The sequence below is a fragment of the Phoenix dactylifera genome, chromosome 16 (assembly GCF_009389715.1).
Source record: "Phoenix dactylifera cultivar Barhee BC4 chromosome 16, palm_55x_up_171113_PBpolish2nd_filt_p, whole genome shotgun sequence".
In the NCBI taxonomy this organism is placed as follows: Eukaryota; Viridiplantae; Streptophyta; class Magnoliopsida; order Arecales; family Arecaceae; genus Phoenix; species Phoenix dactylifera.
The window spans coordinates 7,078,993-7,101,851 of NC_052407.1; the positions used below are offsets into that span (position 1 = coordinate 7,078,993).

The following is a 22,859-nucleotide window of genomic DNA, read 5'->3' on the forward strand; positions in this document are numbered from 1 at the left end:
TAGGAAAGATATGTATATTTTCATTTACAAAGGGAATGATGATGAATGCACCATTGGCATTCGATCTTTGTTTTCAGGGAGGTTAATAATTTTGGATTGTGAGCTCGATGTTTTATTATGAGTTCGGATTCCATAGATGTTGTCATTGAAAGCAATAAACAGCCAAGCTTTTGGACATAGACTAACCTATTAATAAATCATAGAACTGTCATTCTGACTGGGCATAGTTTTTCTATTATTTCCACCTAGCATCTGATGGATGTCCTCTAAATATAACTGCATATATAAATGAACGTACTAAAAAGCGACCAAAGCGCCTGTTGATGTAACACCATTCTGATGATGCCTCCAAATGCTTGAGGTGCCTAAAGCTATGGTGCATCGTTGGGAGGTAGATCTCTGTAAGTCTATGATCTCAGATACTTTGAAATGGTTACATAGATCACATGCTCGGTCCTTGTTTGGAAGAACAATGTCCTGCATCTTGGAGTTTACCACCTTCCACCCAGTGGTGAAATCAGTCTTCCTTTCTCAAGATATTAAATTTTAACAAGATTGCAACATTAGCATTGCGTATCAATACTTTCACAAGAAGCACTGATAACAATAACCATGTACATGAATCAAGTTTGGATTAAACAACCAAGTAATCATCCCTATAGAGGGACTAATTTCAGTTGCAAAACACAGAATACAACAGATAATTTAATCACAAAAAATTCTCACTGTCTGTTGTTTGTTCTGTAAGCATCATCAGCTGAAGACGTATCCATGTCATTCAAACCCAACTCCTCATTCTGCTCCCAGCTCCTCTCGTACTCTTCAACTGAGATTAACGCGGATCATGTTAGATAACCGCTAAGTATACCTTCATTCAACTAGTAAATTTGAGAGAACAGTAACTGCTGTCATAAATGTATTATGTTTATCAAAAATTCCAGTATAATGGGGCAATGAGTGCATATATGGAGATTAACATGGTGGGGAACCATATTAAAGAAAATTAAACCACTTCTAAGAAAATTTGGTAGCTTCCATAAGGTCAGGTTCTACTTTCTGAGACCAGCTCATCTGTGAGTCCCCCACCTTTGTTAATTTCTTCCCTTTAAATTAGTAACAGAGATATAAAAAAAAGAACTTACAGATGAGTTGCTTGTCGTCTGCTATGGAGTCTGTGGTAGGAGAAACAAAGGAACTCGCCAATGCATCATCAATAATCAAAGTCCAAGGTTCTTCCAAACTTAGAAGCTGCATAAAGTGAGACAACAAACATTAAACTTCATAAGAATATGAAAGTGGATCTTGTTTTCTTCAAAAGAAATAGGTTTACCAAGTCGCAACCAATATAACAATGAAACAGTGTACAAAGCCATTCTGACAAATCGTACAAAGATTCGTGGTGGTTAAAATTTCAAGTGAACCGGACGACACGACGGAAAGCATAACTTTCTATAAATGCTAGGAACACAATTTACTATACCCTAATTAGATGATTATTTCAGATTGCATCGCTTCTTATTTTCTTCTAAAACTCTTATTTACATATGATTCAGATCTTATTATGTGATCTAGCCAAAAAGATCTCATATATGTTACCATAAAAGCGCACATTTATTTGCCAGACATTATTAGCCTCCGAGTGAGGACGGCAGCAACACGAACAATATATTTTTTAATGAGATCCTGTACTATCGTTTATTTCTTTGGTCATGAATTCTATTTTTTGGCAGCTCAACCATTTGTCACTGCTGTATTCAACCTGACAGGAAAGAGTGCTGCCAGTGTACAGGCATTTTGCACAGGCTAATGTACAGGCCACTGCTATGTGCAGACTTTACTCAGAGTTGGCCAGTATTTTAGAATTTTCCACAAGAAATGTTTGGTGGAGATATATATCCCGACATACTATTATCTTGTCAAGGCATATCGTGAAAAGAGTTCATAGGTCTTGTAAGAAAAGTAATAACAGTAGATCACATAGTACCAGGGGTTCCACCGTACCTTAATGAGCCTTGACTTAAAATCCTGAAACTTTTTCCTTTTCCACTCCTCCGTGCTATCACCCAATGTAAACCCATGTACTCTCTCAAGACCTGAAAGCAACACTTGAATCATTTATCAACCTCTACAATAACTTGAAGAGACTGTTTTACATGACAGAGTAATAGAACACATCCAAACAATTCATCAAGAACACCATTAAAAGATAACATATAAATAGCACCCAACATTATTAAGATGAAATTATCAACATAAAAGATTTATGATAACACCATATTGACAAAATCTACCAAGGCACTAAATAAGAAATAAAGAATTGTTATCATTCAGTGTTTGAAAAGAATATGTGGCATTAATCTATTGACAACCAAAGTATAATGTGCTTTTGAAGAAGAGCTGCAAGATAAAACTTACTTTCGCTAATTTTAGTAATCAAACCTTCAACAGTTGTAACAATTCCACCTAATGTGCCAGTTCCAAGCTCCAAATCGAGTTCAGGAACCTTTACACTTGCAGTATCTGACTGGAAAAGAGCAACACAAATGCTGTTAAGAATAAATTTAAATTTGCTAGACAAATTGAAGATATTGATACATTTGAATTAATTGACAACACTATGAGAAAAAATGATGTTTAAACCAAAAAGGCAAGACCATGATCATGCATCTTGATGAATACTAAACATTAAAAATTTTCGTAGAGTATAAACTCATTATTCTCACTTTATAGCTGTATAATTTGGACCTGCAAATATAAGCTTAATCACTGCAAGATGCAAGTAACTTGTATACAGTATGAAATACCAAGGCATATCCCAATCATGCTCATTATACTACTGCCAGTCGATCAACATGTGCAATAGATTTGAAGTCTTATGTTCGTCATTCCAAAAGGTAATGAAGTGCTATGTTTGTCATTCCAAAGGATGGACCTTGTCCCATGGATTCACAACTTACACAGGCCTTGCTTTTTGCTAAAGCATTCTTCCTTGAACAGTTAATGCTTACTCTCATGATGTTTAACCTATCCTGCTGCTTGAATTAACTCTTGAAATCACCACTTCAGTTGGTATTACCTTATCTCCCCAAGGCACACCTCTTTCTCCTTACCAAGCCTGGACAACATGGATAGGATTAAGGATAGCAAGCAAGCAAGCAACAAAACAGCAAGAAACTTACACAGCTGGGATAAGCAACCCAGGAGTTTGTTTTATTGTCATATTAGAAGTCCTTATGGATGAGCTAAAGATGGATACATGAAGATAAACGTTATCTTAAATCCTGCTAGTTCACCATTGCTAAATTCATTTATGGTCTATATAACCAAACTGTTTCTGATGTGACAATCCTGTCATTATATGAACATTTTCACCATTCTTAAATTTATGTCCATATTGCTTAATATATGAAAATACACAGCCAGGAAAAAGTTTATTGTAAGCATTTAAAAAATGTAAAATGCCAAAGTTGTGTTAATAGACTGCAAAGGAGCAAAACAAGGACCGTATGTACAGCCATGTATTTTGTTCTGTTTTGATATGTATGGACTTTCAGATTTAGCAAGGATTATTTATTCCGGACAGCAATTGAAGAAGCCCTCTACCTAAACTGTAAGTTAAATCGCTCCTACCTGAAGTGTTTGCCTTATCATATTCTGAAATCTAATCTAACCATGTTGTTCACCTCAACATCTTGCTCCACTCATCCAAATGATAACTGGGTTCACTTGCAGTAGCTATCCATACTCCTGCATGCTGTCTTAATGGCTGCTGCAAAGGAGCGGAGGGAGTTTGCTGCTCAAGCAGGCTATGGACCAGTTCTAGTTATCTTCCGTTTGAATAGAGTGTAACACCCGCATCATCTATCTCGAAACAGTCACTGATCCTGTAGAATCCTAACCAGTCCACTTCTAGATATTTGGAGTTGGGCATAGTTAATGGGACTTTTCTTTTGCTTGTCATACCAAATGTGTCGCAAACGCCCCTGCAGACTGGCTAGTTTACCCCGAATATCCCCGTCCGCACTCCCCCCACCCCAAACCACAAAAAGTGAAATGGGAGAAAAAACTTCTAGATTTAATTAGCCCCGGACTTAATAAACATGCAGTTGCTATCCATACTCCTCCCAGCTGTCTTAATGGCTGCTGCAAAGGAATGGAGGGAGCTTGCTGCTCAAGCAGGCTATGGACCACTTCTAGTTACCTTCTGTTTGAATAGAGCGTAACTCCCACATCATCTATCTTGAAACAATCGCTGATCCTGTAGAATCCTAACCAATCCACTTCTAGATATTTGGAGTTGAGCATAGTTAATGGCACTTTTCTTTGGCTTGTCATACCACATGTGTCGACAATGTCCCTGAAGACTGGCTAGTTTACCCTGAATTTCCCCATCTGCACTCCCCCCACCCCCCACCCCAAACCACAAAAAGCGAAATGGGAGAAAAAACTTCTAGATTTAATTAGCTCTGGACTTAAATAAACAGGGTTCAGTTTCCATGCTAAAAGGAGCTATAAGTTTGATGACACTTGGCAACTTAGCTTGTTTTCAATGATTATAAGTCAGGCGATCTGATTATAATTAGACCATTCCTTTATCATCAAGATATTGTTCCAATGATCCAAATAAGGAATCAATAAGCATGCCGAGTTAAATTTGTACCAAGTGAAAGGTCTACCAATACTGCAATTCTGGTCTGAGCAGACAGGGTTCAGTTAAAATGATAAAATTTTGAAGTGATAGACAAAATGTTCAAAAGCCAAACCTAGCAAGAAAGAATCCTACCTTTATCACGTCGCGGCTAAGATCTTGCGCATTCCGCACATATACTGTGATCTTCTTTCCTTTTTTAGGAATTTCACCACCAGGTTTCAACTGTTTATAAAAAAGAAATGCAAGTTTAAGAACAGTAAGTGATATTACAACAACACATTCTGTGCTCACATGATATCATAATAACACAAGAAACTTGTGAAAAAAAAAATCAATGAATGGACTAGTTACAACAGGATCTAGGATAATAACAAACCTCTGAGCTACGATAGCCACACAGATCACACGTAGTCGCCATAACAATCACGTCTCGAAAATACGGAATTTCTTCATGTGATTAAAGTTGAACAAAGCCTCATCGAAATTATATCAGTAAGATGCATTATTAAATGCAGGAGGTGAAATTCACAAAGCAATTTAGCTCAGTTAGTCTTTCTTTATTTGCCTTCTTTTTTTCTTTAAACATTCAGAGATAGCTTCTAAACTCATTCATAATCCACTTGAGTGAGGGCAGTAAGCAGTGCGCGATTTGTATTTAATGTTCACTGTATTCAATGCTTGATTACTGATGAACAAAATGCATGGATAAATCAGGTAGATGCAACTTGGAGATATAGTAATACTGATGATAAAGAAGCTAAGATAGGATACTGGTAGCATAAAAGCGAGTGACGCATGCAGTTCCACAAGCTCCACATGTAGACGGCAAAGTGTCAACCTGTGCAGAATGGGCAATGAGGAAAGGTGTACATGACACAGAATAAAAAGTAGAAATTCTATATCTATCCAGTAGCATAATCTTACCTCTTCTGGTGCTGAATACCTACATAAGGCTGCAGCAACTTCCTCAGTGTTACCCTGAGCAATAGCACGACGACCGGCAACAGCGCCAACTGATCCATGGGGTACCCTTTCCATTCCATCCAGTGCAGGATTATTTTCCTCGGTTGATGCATCTCCATTAACCTGTCTTTCAGCCTCTTCAGCTGCAGATGGTTCAGCAAGAAAACCCAACGCAGCCTGTTGTTCACGTGTCCTTTCATAAAACCTAGTAAACAACAATGGATCTGAAGATGGCGCATATCTGTCCATGCAACAGATATCTACAGAGTCAAACAAACAGGTCATCCAATAAACAGTATTAAATGTCAGAGACTAAATAAGGAATAGCTTATATCCCATGCACCTCACCAACAGAACACTCAAACAAACGAACAAGAAATTATGAAGTACTAATAAATGCCGGACACTAAATAAAGAATAGCTTATATTCCATGCACCTCACCAGCAGAAAGTTCAAACAAATGAATGACAAGAAATTACTGCAATTCTAGAATCTGCTGCATGTGGCCCCTCATTGCGTGCATGGCCCGAACTACCTTTCAAAACTAAATGAACGTATAATACTCATTTTTAAGCACTAGCACACAATAACATATCAGTGATATACGAATATCATAATCCATCATTGTCTTTTATCTACAACAATAAGGCTATATTAGAATTTAAGAAAATATAAGGACGACAGGATGTCTGAGGCCAAGAGACATCCCCTTATTCAAGTAACAAATGATCATTATTTGGTAACATGAGATGGAGACAGAGCTTGAGAGCCTTGATCTGATCTGGGATAGTTAGGATTAGATAAGGTGATACTGTGTGGGACTGTGATTGGATTCAATCCTTAATCCCATCAACTAGAACAAGATGGTATTTGCTCCTAGGGAGAAGAGGGGTGGAGATGGAAAACACCATATCATTGAACAAAAATGTCGAAGCAGATTGGAATGAGGATGAAGCGTATGGACGGACCATCAGACAAGAACTGGCTATTCACAAGTTTAGAATTTTCATTTATGCCCAATTTTGTTAAGATCAGGATCGAGTCAAATCGTAGAGTAGGTCAGATTAGATCAGATCATGGATCAGATTGCAAATTGTAAGACTTTTCCTCTGATATATTTCATAAGTTGTTAAAATATAAAAGAGGTTTAAAAATCAAAATACGAGCTAAATTATAGTACATAAATAAAGATAAAAGGCATACAAATAAGTAGTCCAACATAAGCCCATATATAGACAATCTAGTGAAACAAACCGTCTTCGGTTATTCAGTTTCAATTACAATAATTTAGAAGAGAAAATTTTAACAAGTTGTAAAAATACGAAAAACTTGCCTCTTAACTGTAAGTCCATAAAATCCAATAACAAGCTTGCTAATTTTTACTACTTAAAACTTATTAGGGATAAGTAATTTAAAAGCCATAAAGTCAAATCTTATGATCCAATGGATGGTGTAATTCACAATATGGATCTAGATCCTATGTTCTTAACTGACTCTGATCCAAACATGAGATCCAAATCATTTAAGGCCATTTGAACCAAATCATGAATCTTTAGATTTTATCAACAATGTTTTTTCATTAAAATGATATAAACAATAAAGTTGGTTCAGTAAACTAATGTTTTTACATCACCCACAAAAACAACATCAGAACTCCTAAAATGAAACTTTTCTATTAGGTTACCAAAGGTAAGAAGAGATCAGGTCACTCACGTAGTCATGCTAAAACTAAACAGAACTCATAAGCTTACTGGATCCATTCTTCACCCAAACTCAATAACTTCTCATAACCGAGTCAGCTTATTGGTTGATGCTAAAATCCACAAATTGTGTGCTTACAGAAAGTCCCAAGCATATAAAGTATAGTTGAATGAGAAGCAACCAAATAAAGTTCTAAACATCTAATAGATACTTCCTATGAATGTCATGGAAGTTACTAGATCATGAATGAAAATATAAGCGCATTAAGCATTAAAAAAATATACAATTTACGCTTCAGGTAGCAATTTCAGAAGAATATTCTTACGGGTTCTCAATAAAACTGTTTCCAGCAGGATCATCAAGTATGAAAGTAAAAGCTGCATTTCCAGATGCAAGGGATTTCAGTTTTATCAAGAACTGATCTATAGCTTCAGCTGTTGCAGGATCCAGCTTCTGCAAAATCATGATAAAGACTTCATGTTTTGATAAAAGCAAAGCAGGTTAACCACAAACAAAAATCATGAGTTCCTTAATGCACCTTGCGTTCCTCCTGAAGGGCTTGTAATTCATCCATGGCTCGTAGAAGTATCCCTTCCACCTAGTAGTTGACAATGGTAAGACTGGTAAAGAAGGACCCAAAAATGAAAATGAAACAAAAAAGTGTTACATAACCAAAACAACAAAATAGGCCCATCCACATCTTTGTAATATTTGATTATTTAAGGATCTACATGTTAAGGGAAGTTTATATTTGAAGTTTCCCGTTCTCATTAAACACCATTTCCTTTAAGTCAGAAATTAATGGACAACATCCAAGTAAACTACAAGACAGGTGGCAGATTGTAGCATTCTGACTCAAAATTTGCCAAGTATAACAATATACCACTCTGCCAGCAGTCTGTGCTCAAAGAAACCTTCTATGATTTTACAAAACTCATGTCATTTAAAGAACTCTTTAGAAGCCCAGAAAAATTAGATAAATCCCACAGGATCATAAGTTAACATCATTTGTAGCATGGTCAAAAACATCATTATAAATCTTGCCTCTACCTCATAAGAATAATTGAACAATATCAGGCCAGCAGCTTGTTCATAAAATTACTTTACACACTTTAGTAAACTTGTAGCTACTAGCTAAAGCTAAGTGACCAATTATCGCAATTATTGCATGTATAACCCACCTGGTAGTACATAGTCAAAGTACAGATGCTTTAACATGTATGGTCCATTTCTCCCTTCTGAACCTCCAAACTTTCCTGCATCACTCTTCTTATAGTCCCAAATCCCAAACATAAATCCCTATGCCATCTCACTGAGAGAGAGAGAGAGAGAGGATTTTTTAATTTTTGATACCTCATCCTTGCTTTGGGTTATAAAAGAATCTGCCAAAGTGAAATTTTTTTCCAATATATCTGGATAGTTAAAAACTACCAAGTTTTATATTATCTACCATATCCTCCAGAAAATGGGAAAAAGAATAATACTCATGAAAATTGTTTTTTGCTAATGTTTAGATAACAATTCTACAACTTGAACATTATCAACTCAATTTTGTGTAGATTGATGGTGGTGGTTATTTAGAAAGAAAACAAGTATGCTTCAAGTCATCAGAAATAAAATACAGACGTTCCAGTTCAATCAATTGAAATATTAAAAGACCTTGCCAATCAGTAATTGGAACATGACAAAGTACCGTTAAAATTTTAGTTTTGCGAAGTAGGTTTGTTAGTCTGCAGTATAGTCTAATATGGTGCCCTGTAAGGCAAGGCCATAGGAACTTCGTATCCCACTAGTCAAAACATGATGTCGTAAATATTATAAATAAAATATGGTAGGATAACCTAGTTTGAAGATTGCTACTTAAAAATTCACTCTACACAAAATATATAACATATTTCATCCTATTATTACGGAAAGAACATATAGTCTGAAAGTACCAGTCAAAAGCTTAAGCTTGAGAAGATGGGAGCAACATCAAAGTCGTTCCTAATACAACGGTCTTGGTGATGCCTAAATCTTTCCAATTATTGACTCAACATAATCTTAATTTTATTGTAGTAACAAGTTCTTCCCCTACATAGGGACCAAGGGAAACATGTATATACTGCTTATAATGCACATGGCCGTTAAAGATTTCGGATATAGGACAATTTAACTAAATTCTAATTTTACAAAAAGAATTAATAATTAATTTTTGAAAAAAAAGTGTTTATTGTGGGTTGTTGAATGTTAAAGCTAAAGATTTTTCAGGAGAGAGATTTTTTAGGAGAGATTAGCATTGCTGGGCAGGAAGATTGGCGAGGAATCTTAATAAAAGACCTATGATTAGAAAGAGCATGCCAAGGTTAAAAGCAGGGACATTAAAGGGGAAATCTAATAAGGGCTGTTATGGGAATTGGAGAACTGGCAACTTTCTTGCTTGTACAGTGTTAGAATGTAAACAACTCACCTTGCATCTCAGGTTACACAGGTCAAACTTTTGGTAGCAACAATCGAGAAATCATAATGGCAGTTCAAGTTACTATGTGCATTCTACGTAGGAGTTTCCATCCCCCAGTTCCACAATACTCCTTCAAGGTTCACTTTCTCCCTTCGCATCTTTGAGATATCATTTGATTTAAGCTCTAATAAAGTCATTCTCAACTAATATATAAATAAGAACATCACTAAGAATTCACCCAAATTTTCTTTCTGATGTCAAATAAGGTCATTCCTCTTCAGGTTTCATGCATTGATTTTAGACACTAAATCAAAATCCCTTACAAAATGTTGCATGTCTTCAATCTTGCAACTCAGTAGATCTTTCAAAATCCTTTTCATAACCTATAAAGTAGCAGCTATCGGTTAATTTAGAAGAATAACATATATTTAGTGTCATAATGTTATTATTCATCTTTGAGATATCATTTGATTTAAGCTCTAATCAAGTCATTCTTAACTAATATATAAATAAGAACATCACTAAGAATTCACCCATTTTTTCTATCTGATGTCAAATAAGGTCATTCCTCTTCAGGTTTCTTGACATTGATTTTAGACACTAAATCAAAATCCATTACAAAATGTTGCATGTCTTCAATCTTACAACTCAATAGATCTTTCGAAATCCTTTTCATAACCTATACAGCAGCAGCTATCGGTTAATTTAGAAGAAATAACATATATTTAGTGTCATAAGGTTATTATCCATATAACCTCTAATTATGATTGGCTCAAATTTAAGAATGAGGGTAACAAGGGTTTATGATTGATAATCACTGAAGTCACAAACATGGTGATATGGGTAAAGGGAGATAAAATGGAGCAACATGTTGGAGAAATAATGCAGTAGGTTATACTTTTTTTTACCAACCATCATGGACTCATAATTGCCCATAGAATATGTAGACTGACCGCATCTCATATTTGAGGACTCTAAAATATTGAAATGACAAACATAAAGATGGAGGCGCAATGGTAAGGTTGCTCTACTTTGACCTGAATGTCAATGCTAAGGCTCCATACATCTAATCCTCCCCAAACCCCACATTTGCGGGAGCCTCAAGGACACCCTTATTTCATAAATACAAGGATGAACTCCAAATATATCGATTATGGTTTATAGAGATCAGTTTTTGGATAGGTTAGATCAAATCCCGCAACTTCGTGACTGCATAGAAAATCAGCACTCAATAAGTAGATGCATAACATTTAACAGACGGGATGTAAGCTTTCAGATTAAGTGACTTCAAAATTTAAGAAATATATTATCTGATTTTTAAAATGAAATTACTTCAAGCCTTCTTATATTTCTTACCAGACTTTGACCTCCAAGACATTGGATAAAGTGATCATAACTAAAACTATCACTCAAAGTTTAGACATAATCACCCAGATAACAATGCAACCTACTAATACTCCACTGAATTCAAAAATTGGCCTCTCATACCCAATCAGGCAGCATATGAACAGAACCACAGTAATACTGCATGAGAGCCCTCTTCTGATTTACCAGCCATCCATCTTTTAGAAAACCAAACTGTTTTCACAATGAAGTTCTTTGATTGGGTTTCTTCCACATAGGTATTATATTGATACACAGGCCATATTTCACAGATGTCATAATCAAATAGCATTTCTCAAAATGCATGATACAGAAATCATATAGTATGATCAAAGAGAAGAATTTGAAGCACACGTAGCATATTCATCAAGAAAACCAAGTGATGTCTGAGGATTACAATAGTGAAGAAACAGAGATCCAGGAAAGGACAAACTCAAACCTAGAAATGAAAAGGAAAAAACCAAAGAAAAGCAATGGTTGAAGATAATTAATTCTTCAATCAAATAACAATCGAAGATTTTGATTTTTGAAGTTCCAAACCATATAAAGACCAAACATTCTAGTTCCAAAGAGCATGACAACAAGACACAACACCATAGGGATCACTGAATAACAAAGGATCTGCTAACTACATAATGGAATCCCATAATTCCTCGAGTACTAAACACAGGTTTAAGGTACAATCAAAAACATTGTTCCATTACAATGTCAACCCTCAGTTACAAGAAGCACAAAATTTGTAAGAACAGTGAAACATACAAATTTTCCTAGCAACTCTTGGTTATCTTTACCCCAACATATAATTCTATAAACTGCATACAACTTTGATTTCACCTTTCATTTTTGATATTGCATGGTTCACTAATTGTACCAATAACCATATAATATATTTAAGCATGACTAGGTGAAAGCAAAATGGCTGAAAACGTCAGAAATGTCAAACTCAATCGACCATGTTCATCAAACATGTTATGTAGAGGACTGTCAAAAGAATACTTGAAGAAAAGGAATGAGCACAACTATGTTACGAAACTGCTAACATAAAGGAAAAGAAGTTACCGTAGAAAGTGTTCCACGTTGAGCTTCTGGAGGAATCTCAAAATCCAATTCTGGAATCTGCAAAATAAACAACAGAGAAGTGTCATGAAAAGTCTATTACATAAACTTATGTGCATGAAAGTTTTCAAAATTAAGAAACCAGGAAAAATGAAGGCAGGTAATAAATTAACTTTTAAATAGGTCTAAAGATTGGCACAACTATATAAACCTAAATGCATATCATAACATTTAAATTCCACTTTATGTAAAAGCAACATGTATTTAGGGCGATAATGCTATAGCAACAACAGACTGTATGAATTCCTAGCGAAGGACAGACTGCACTCTCTAAGGCACTAACAATTGCAACCAGAGACATTTCAGTAGCCTCCAAACTTAATCCACTGGACCAGCTTCAGTATGGTGACTAAGTGTCAAAAATGTACCTTAATAGTTGCAGAATCAGATTTCACCACTTGTCGATTAAGTACCTGCAGAAAGATGTCTTGTAAGTTCCTCAATCGACAAAACATTTTAACCTTTCAGAATACCCAGTAATATTTATAGCATGGTTAGTGTCTTTATGCAGCAGACAGTGATACTACCTGTGCCAATCAAATTTGTACTTTATGGCATCGATGGATTTGAAAAGGCTCACAATTAACTACAATTTATCAACTGGAGTGTGTAACAGGACTAGATACAGGCAAAATTCCATTTGAGAAATTAATATGCAATCCAGCACCAATAGGAAGCATAAATGGCAGATGGATACACAACAATGTACAGAAGTGTGCAAGTCATTAAATGCATGCATATTTTCATAAGATTTTTCAATGCAATTTCCGACACAAACAAAAGTAATAGTATCTAAATTTGAGACAAGATTACTTAAGGCAGCTAATCTTTACAGTGCTTATTCCCCAATAAAGGTATGGATAAATCCCTAGAAAGTGTGGCAGTGGTTACAGTAAGTTGCCCAGAGCACAAGGTTTTGGAGCTGAGAATGAGAGAGAATGAAGTGATACTTTACTTCCTAATTGCTTATGACTCAACAAAGGCAGATGAGTCATTTTAAAATAAAAAAGAGAACAAAATAATTTTGGAAGTTAGCCATGCATATAATAGACAAACTATCTCCCTTCAAAATTAAAAGAATAGAGAAGAACACATGAAGACCGTGAAGTCGTTCAAAGAAAAGCTTGACAGCATTACATAGTTGTGATGCTTCAAAAAGGTGCTGACCCAAAGCAGCTCGCAGATAAAGTTGGGCGATTTAAAATAGGATCCCAGAAACATCCTATAAATCTAAACTATAGGAAAATAGAATAGTGCATTGGAAGTGCATCATATCAGATGCAAATTCAAATGGCAATAAAAAAAAGGTTGTGAAACAGCAAATTAAGAGGTACCAAGTGCACTTTGGTAGTGTAATAGCCAGGTGTAAAATGTCATATTGTTTTTTTTTAAAAAGGCCTAGACCAATTGCAAGGAACTTATTCAATCACAATTTTATTAGCAACAGTTGCGCAAGAGAGCTAATCATTACTGACCCTATATGTAGGGAAATGCACACCCACATGTTGATCAATAAATTTTGTACAAATCAATAATAAAGTTAAATATTCTCTTCTTTTAAATATTCATAGGACCCAATGATAGAATTTCACACATTGTAAACCGTGCAAATTTTTTTTAGAAGAAAAAACTAAGGCCTAAAGTAGAGCCCATGAAACAACTACTACACAACAAGCCCTGAAATCAGTTGCATGGTGGAAAAGTTACCACTCCGGGCAGGCTCCCAATCTACTTGTACTTTTATTGTTATAGTTTACAATTGCAGAGCTTATCCAACAACAGGCAGAAAGATCAGACTCAGTTCGGTATTCCTAACCAATAGGGTCCTTGACCGTTAGATAAAATTAAGATGATGCAAAGGAGATAAGGTGAGATAAAGGTGATAACTTTTAGAGTGCTGTTACTGACACCTCAAAAATTTTCTTAAGTATATTGCACACAATCTATATAATGATAAGTAATGGAAAAACGATATGGAAAAAACTAATACTGAGGTAAATAGAGGGAAAAAAATTAGAGCTTGCTCCGAAACTGGGCTTGTATAATGAGAACAGACCTCACTACTCCCCAATGGAACCTCCAACTGGTAGCAACATCCTCGGGGCTGCAGCTGACCAGCAAACTGGACTTCATTGTTCCTAACAACACAAACAAAACATCAAAAATAGAAAAAGAAAAAGAAAAGATGACAAAAAGATTTCATCCCAAAATGCATTAAATTTATTCTTATTCCTACACTTTCCTCAACTTTGGACTATCAAAGAGAACATTAATACCTTTCGTTGCAATGCGGGCATTCAAACGCCATCAACACAATCTGGATAATTTAAAGAATCAAATAACAGATAGAAATCTTTGTTTAATACATAAAAATCTTTGGGAAAAAATGATTATTTCAAAAAGAAGTACAAATCCTACCTCCCTGAAGTGAGGAATTCGCGTTAGAAGGAGCCTGGTTATGCCCTGTACCAAGAGACGAAGAATAAAACGAAGCATATCAGACCAAAGTTCAAAATATGGAGATGGGGATCGAAAAATCCCTTGTTTTTTTCTTTCCAGTAAACTAGGGGAAGAAAGAAAGAAAAGAGAGGGAATTGAAAAGGATTGAGAAAGCATTACATTCTCGCCGCAACGCATGCACAGGGATTCGACCTGGTGGAGAGGCGCCACCGACGCCTCGTTCTCGGCCGAGACCACCTCCGCCGCCGATCGGATGTCAGTAACCGGACCGCCGTTCTCCATCGCCGTCGTTCTCGCAGCACCCGTCTCGAGGGATCGATGAAAGAAGGAAGGCCGCTCTCTCTCTCTCTCTCTCTCAATCACCGACCGACCCAGCGTTTTCCAGAGCGGGGGCGAAGCATCGGAAGGGTTTAGCCCGGGACCCTTATGCGAACACGTGCGCTGCACTCCGGATTAGGTCTTTCGCGCGAAGGGCCTGGAACGCTCTTGGTAAAATCTGGCACTCCGGGCTCCCGCTTACAAGTTCTATGCGAACACAGATCTGCCGCCCATCTTTAGCGGGCGAAGCATCACATCCGTCTGATTTTGCCGTCATACCATATGCAGGCTTTTCACCTCTGTTAGCTGAACTACTGTGAGAAAAGCTCCTGAGCATGTACTAGCTCTAATTTCTTTTAAAATAAATCTTTTTTTATGTATTTATTTTAACCCTGTGGTAACTCGCCATTTATTTTATTTATTTATTTTTGGTTAAGACGGTGGATCATAGCAGGCGAATATAGATGCACCTAATAAAATTAAAAACCAAAATACCTCAAAATACCAGAGGCAACTCCTTATCTCCAGCCCACAGAGTACTATCCGAGTGACTGGCTACATAAGCAGCCGCCTAGTCCGCAGCCCCATTAGTTTCACAGAAGATATGCTTGGCCTGAAAAGCCTCTCTATCCCTCATCATTGCCCAGATATCTCGAAGTAAAGGGTGGACGCAACCGTTGCCCCTTGGACCCCCTTAGATCTAACTGATGACCGTGGCTGAGTCTTACTCCAGGACGATGGAACTTGCCTGTAAAACACACTAGGCGTGATGAAGACCCATCCAAGCGGCCCTCAACTCTGCACCCAAAACCGATATGTCGAAGAGTTGACTGCCCTTGCAGCTACGACTCTAGTAGACGGGTCCCGAATAATAAAACCTGCACTGCCCCTCGTATCTCCGTCCAAGACAAACCCATTGAAATTAACCTCGAAGATACTCGGAAGTGGGGGCTCTCAGGTGAAAAACACCGTACGAGATGCTGCCGAAGCAAAATGGGAACCCCAGATGTCCCGAGCTGTCAAGGGCCCTTCGACAGATATGATGTGACTGATCTCTGCTGCCTACACACGGACACTCTCCACCACAAGTCTCGGCGATATATTGTGTTCGCCAAAGGTTCGAGTGTTCCTAGCTAGCCAAATCTGGTAGGATGTGCAGATTACTCGAGCCGCCTCATGGTGGAGCAATGGGGACTCCGAACATCTGGCGCATGGTCTGTAAAAACTAATTCTTCCGGCCTCGAACCTTCCGCAGAATCCCTACCAGTTGCTAGGTCACCTTGGTCTATGTGCATTAGAACAAAGCATGGTCCACCGTCTTGTCCACACCACAATCTCCACATATCGAGGGAATCTAAGATAGTATTATCCAAACTCGGGTCAAGCTCGGACCGGGTGTCCTTAACCTAGTATGAAATTTGAGGTAAAAGTCGGTCCTAGGGCCTGTCTATAAACATAGCATCCTTATCATCCTTCTTTCTAGATCACTTGGTGAGGTCATAATCATACAACAAATACTCCATCTCCTTCGACCAAACATGAGATCACATGTGCGGAACAAGTCTTTGAAGCCCAAGATGAATGCGGCATGAGACACTTTGAGTTAGTCCTTCAAGACAGGAGTGGCAATCGGTTCGGATTGGATCAAATATAGATCAGATCAGATATAAGATAGATCAAAAATCTATCAACTTAAATCCATCTTATTTATTGAACGGATCAAAAATCTATATTTAAATTTAAGCATTTTATTAAATAAATAATTTAATCCAATCTACAACGTTTTGAAGTAATTTAAATGGGTTAAAGGGTTCGGCATTACCACCCTTGCCTCAAGTGGGGGAGAGGCATGATATCAGTTGACTCACTGTGCACTGAGGGAAGAATTCAGCATCGATGTTGTGGAAATTCCAATACTAGGTATAAATGCCTTTGGCTTTTTGGCATTAGTATCATCTCTCCTTTCTAAAGTCGGCAGCAGGTTTCAAGAACGCCTCACCCTCCAACCTTTTCTTGTGGTCTTCTAAATCATGTAGAAGCTTTTCATTTCAGATTGAGGTGCAACCTTTTGTATCGACAGTATTGACAATGAGGAAATTTACAAGAAAATAAAGTGACCAAGCATATTTCTTTATGAATTGCCAAATGCTACTGCAATTTCTTTGTTGTGAAGGGAGCTTAACAGGGTTCAAAGGTGCAGCACTTGATCATTATGCTAGCTTTGTTTTCAGAGTCGGAAATAGGATAAATTTATATGGAAATCATTTTGATGTATAATATGTTATACATAGAGAGAAATTGACTTGACTATACTTGAACGGATTTTCACTCAAATCCAGACAAGTCTTGATTAAATTATGGGGATCCTACATCAAAGATTCAAGCCATTAGATTTGATCTAATATAATTTGCTTACACACCAAAAATCATGTATTTTTGAAATCCATACTCAATGCATCAAGTAGTCAAAAAAAATGGATAGTTTAAAATAATACCAATATTTGAAAGCTAATTGGTATATAGGAAAAGATTTACCTTAATTTATATTGGTTATATTGGCTAAACATCTGAAGGTGTTTGCATGGATTTTTAGGTATGTCTTTTATCTTTAAAAAGGCAAAAAATATACATACACACATATATGTGTGTGTGTGTACATGTTCACTCGGTTGCACATTTATGATCCGGTTGCATGAACAAAAAGATGCTATCACCATGATCATTAGTACCATTCAATAATTTGCCCGGCAAGATAGATGACAGCAACTTCATGGCAATCCTCTAAAAACTGGTGCAAATTATGTTTCGCTCATGGAAACTTTAGTGAGAGGGGACTTGGGATAAAACCTAGTAAGGCTAATTGGTATATGGAAAGATATTACATTGATCTTAATTCAAGATGGTGCAATAAGATTGTGAACATTTGAATCTCCATAGACGCCGACAGTTCATAACAAGAGGGAAGACACTGCAAGTTTTAACTTTCAGTTAAATTCAAGTTAACTTCAGGCCAAGTTCCGAGCCATTGTAGTGTTAAGAAAATTTTGCTACCATGGACCATCTATATCTCATGAAAGATAGAGAAGAACTAATAAGAGGTTAATGATCTTTTATTAACTTTTGATATACAAGCTACTATGTGCAAGCATATCAATCATTTGTTCACGTCAAAATCTACACAAACATTTATTAAAACCAGATAGTTGCTATAAAAATAGTGTTTAATTAAGTCAAATGTTTTCTTAGCCGACGTACAATCCCAAAAATCAGACTTCAATAATTTTGTTTAGACAAAAAAGAGTTGGCCTTCCAAATGGACTACGAGGTCCCCTTTATAATCATGATAGTGAAAATGGAGACTATATATGCCCCATTAGGCTTAATTAAGGGGCTCTCCTGTAAGAGGAAGAGGTTGCTCACTCCCCAACCCCAATTATCTCCTTATCTGGTCGAATAGGACTTGATGGTTGTGATAACAAGGAGAAATTACAATAGAGTAACCAAGATCTCCATTCCTTATTAACCGGCTAATGTATTATATTCTACTAAGTTCGAGTTCGATAGTACTAGAACAGATAGAGAAATGTGATCATCCTAGTAATTACCCCCTCTGCTTAGCAACTAGACATTTTGGATTCAATTTTTGAGCGATGCATCGCTAAACATATCTAGATGATCTTTAGATCCTTTCAGCCCCACTTTTAATGGGGCATGTTATACTTTGTTCAAGTTCACAGCCCTAAAGAAAATTTTAATGGTAAGCAACAAAAAATTGGTTATTTAACCAATCTTCTGGGCTCTATGTTGTGATGCCAAAAATTGGCTGGCTATGCACAAAGGTGTGGTGAATGCAAGTTCTTCACTGTGACCCCTATCCTCATAGTCCTTTCTCTCACAGAAAATGTTTAACTTTTCGCAGAACTTTTCTGAAGCAGCTTTAAATCATGGTTTGGAAGGAACTACTAATGACAGTGTCAGCATTTTGGACATAGATTTAACGCGAAGATGCTGTGAATTGCTTCAAATACTATGTTTACACCCTTCTTATGAGGGGGAAAATGTAGCAAGCTAGCAGCATTCTTCCCTTGTTAGCCAGGTCCATGGTCAGTTGGAACTTCATCTGTTGGCAAAACTGGCTTAATTAGGCCAAAGTTGTGACAGTGGAATGTCCATTGTTAACCATTTGATGCATTTTTTTGGGGGAGAAAAAGCAAGAGCCAAGGCCCTACCCATCTTTTTTCATTATGTAAATGAAGTCAATTACAGAATAGCCTCTATATCATAGGACTGAGAAATACACAGAGACTTGTGCAAGGACAATTAACCTGCCATTGCATTTGTTGACATGTTCATAAAGGAATTGTAGCCTCTCACTGCATATGCGAACCTGAGAGCAATAGCATCAAAAGTAGAACCTAATGAATATAAACATGAGTTCAATAATATTAGAGCATGTCAAGAACTCAAGCCTGATGCAATAGTCACTTCCCATATCCATCTGCTTAGCAACCATATGCTTTGGGTTTGATTCTTGAGTGCTGCATCTAACAGTGCTCTTCCTTTGTTATCCAGGTCTAAGGTTAGTTGGATCTTCATCTGTTGGCAAAACTAGCTTAATTAGGTCAAATTTCTGATGGTGGATTATGCTCCTTGTTAACTGGTTGTTGGATTTTTCTTTTTCCAGAAAAGGAAGAGCTGAAGCTCCACCCATCTTCATTAGGTATATGAAGTTGATACAGAACAACCTCTATATCAGTTGGCTGATAATTAAAATGAGACTGATGCAAGGATACTTAATTTGTCACTGCATTTTTTTTAATATATTCATCAATTGTTGCCTCTCACTTCCACTCACCTGTCGATGGATTATATTCTGAAAAGTTTGATATATGTACCTATCCTAGTAGTTATACCCCATGCCTCCTTGCTTAGCAACTCGAGGTATGTTTGGTTGAGGAGAGTTGGCCTATGGAATAAAAATGGAAATAGGTGACCCCCATGCAAACCGTTTGGATGGGAGTCTCATCCTCATTTCGATTCTAATGGAAATGAAACACCCCAATCCTCCAAAATCCAATCCGGATTCTCTTCTAATATTCAAATTCCATTCCAATTTTGATTCCAAATCCATTCACGAACCAAACACATAAGGAAATATAGCCATTTTGATTTAATCCATCCCAATTCCGATTCTTGTTACGAACCATACGAACCAAATACACCCTAGATGTTGTTCGATTATTGAGCAGTATATCCCCAAACAAATCTAGATGATCTTTAGACCTTACTACCACCTTACTTTATACCCTCCTAGCCCCAGAGGAATGGGATACGCTATGCTTTCTAAATTCTAATCACTCTGCTAGGGCTCTACTCTCCAATGCCACTCTCTGCTTGCCTTACACAAAAGGTGGAGTTGTAATGCAAGTTCTTGATAATATCCCTATTCTTATAAGTCCTTTTTCAATTAACACTTTGCATCTTTTGCAAAACCTTTCCAAAACAACTGTGGATCATGATTTGGGAGAAACCATTAGGGGCAGAGTTGGGATTTTGGACGCAAATTACCGAGATGCTGTGAATTGCAATATTAGGTTTCCACAGGGCAAATAGAGCAAGTTAGTTATGTGCTCTTCTTCCCTTGTTAGCAAGGTCTAAGATCAGTTGATCTTCATTTGGTGGAAAATTGGCTCGATTAGGCCAAAGATGTGACATGGCTTGTGATACATATCGTACGAACATGTCACCATTTCCTTGACCATACATACGAGGTAATTAATTGAGCAAGGTGATTTCAACAACAAAATAGTACATTAATTGTCTCAACATCATTTTTGGTTCTTGACTTCCTACATGTCACCCAATTGCATTGTATTAGTTAGGTATCATAACTATCACCTTAGTGAAGCTACCAAATATTTACATTTGATAAAGTAAATGCCACAAGAATGACTTGTCATGATTTATAACTGATCTCGAACATACCAAATTTTGTAATTATTTTTAAGTTAATAGAAGAATAAATGGAGAAAGGACATGTAAAAGAAATGATATGTTTATATTTCATGCGATTATCTTTGTAAAACATAATATTACTGTTTATTAAAAGCTATAGGTTTACGGTCTTGTATTTAGCCTGCTTCCTTATCATATTTCTTCTGTTTAAGAATGTTAAATGTATCTAAAGTTGATAAAATATTGGAGGAAACCAATTCAAGGTATGAACATCTTCATCCTATTATCCTAAAAAATTTCATATTTATAACAAATTATTAATGAACATAGAATAATGACAATGTTTCCCCAGAGATTTTGTGTATTAGTTTGTAGGGCGGTACTAGTTGAGTTGATTTTTTCTTGACACTTTTCTTCTTAACTATTTAGTGCATCATAATATACTATAATTATAATATAAAATTGGGATTATAATGGAACCACAAGGAGAAAAGCTTACAAATATTTATAACTTGTATAAATGGAAGAGTCTCATTTCAAAATTAGCTTGGGTTAAGTATATGAGATTATGATAGCATATATAATTATTCTAGGTTTCTAACTTATTTTAGTTCAAAGCAAATCCAAGATGTCATGTTACCACCATTCTTATATCACCTCCACACACCATTGCTTGTCAAATTAGGACGTTCTATTAATTGCTCTAAATTATTTAACTTGATTTCTAATCACCAATGTAAACAATTTCTCTAAACTATTTAGCTTATTTCCATGTTACTAAAACTTATCTCTTAATCTCATATAATTTAATTATAGTTAATTTTTTTAATCAAAATTTAATTATATTATTATTTATTATAAGTCAGTATTCTATAAAAAGTAATCTTAGAAACGATATTAACTAAATTTAGAAATAATACTAATAAGATGAGCTTAGTTCAAATCTAATCTCCATGTGAGATGGGTGCATCGGTTTTGATTCAAATAGAGAAAAGAGTGGATTGAATAATGAAAATGGAGTAGTTCAAAAGTCATTCTAAAAAAAAAAATCCAAAGGTGAGTCTACTTGTTGAATTTTTTCACTAGAACCCGTCCACATTATCAATTGAACAAGATAATATATTGGCTTTTAGTCTCACATAACAATGTTGCTTCTGGAGTTGAGACTGCATAGGGGAGAAGTCCCCTCGATTTAGCAACCATATGTTTTAGTTTTGAGTTTTGGGTGGTGCATGTCCAAAGTATTAGAACCTGTACGATGGGCATTCTTTCTGTTTTTTTTGGAAAAAAAAGAAAGAAAGAAAGACAATCACTAGGTATGGTGCCCAAAGCCCATTGTAAAATTACTCAAAAAATTCTGTAACTCTATTTGATTAAATTTTTATAGTGTCCATGATTACATTATTATTTGATTAAATTATTATTCTCTCCCTCTTTAAATTCATCTCTTGACCCATTCCTGATGAGAGAGGAATCCAAGTCACTGAGACCAATTAGGATGTATGCACTAGGGAAACATGAATAAACCAATGCACCTTACAAAACTGTGGCAATTTACATTCTTTAGCAGTCTAGATCAATATGTCAATAAGCATTAACTTTTTGTCTTGTTGTTTTGATTAATGAGGCATGTATCTATTTTGCATAGTCATAGATAATAAAAATTTACTTAAACGCTTTGGACGGTTAAAAATTTGGTTTGTTGGTAAATTATGTGAGTCATATTACCATTCATGAGGTGCCACTTCAGCATGACATTAGACAATTAACAGCTTGGATAAAAGTAAAGGCACCGCATAGCTTTTTTTTTTCCTTACAAGCTGTGGACCGTGAATAATCTGTCATTCACTTTGACCAAAAAAAATAATCTA

General features: G+C 36.3%; 1 protein-coding gene across 1 annotated transcript; it reads right to left on the reverse strand.

Moving 5' to 3' along the window:
- Positions 1-544: 544 nt before the first annotated feature.
- Positions 545-15,117, reverse strand: LOC103709174 (zinc finger protein ZPR1-like). The gene is made up of 16 exons (XM_039114365.1): positions 14,875-15,117; positions 14,674-14,718; positions 14,532-14,572; positions 14,312-14,393; positions 12,624-12,668; positions 12,199-12,255; positions 7,855-7,914; positions 7,642-7,769; positions 5,576-5,855; positions 5,423-5,489; positions 5,028-5,098; positions 4,784-4,873; positions 2,416-2,524; positions 2,002-2,093; positions 1,143-1,248; positions 545-826 (listed from the first exon to the last, which is right to left on the reverse strand). Exons 1-16 carry the CDS (start codon positions 14,995-14,997, stop codon positions 723-725), a joined length of 1,500 nt encoding a protein of 499 aa, XP_038970293.1. The 5' UTR covers positions 14,998-15,117; the 3' UTR covers positions 545-722.
- Positions 15,118-22,859: the final 7,742 nt, after the last annotated feature.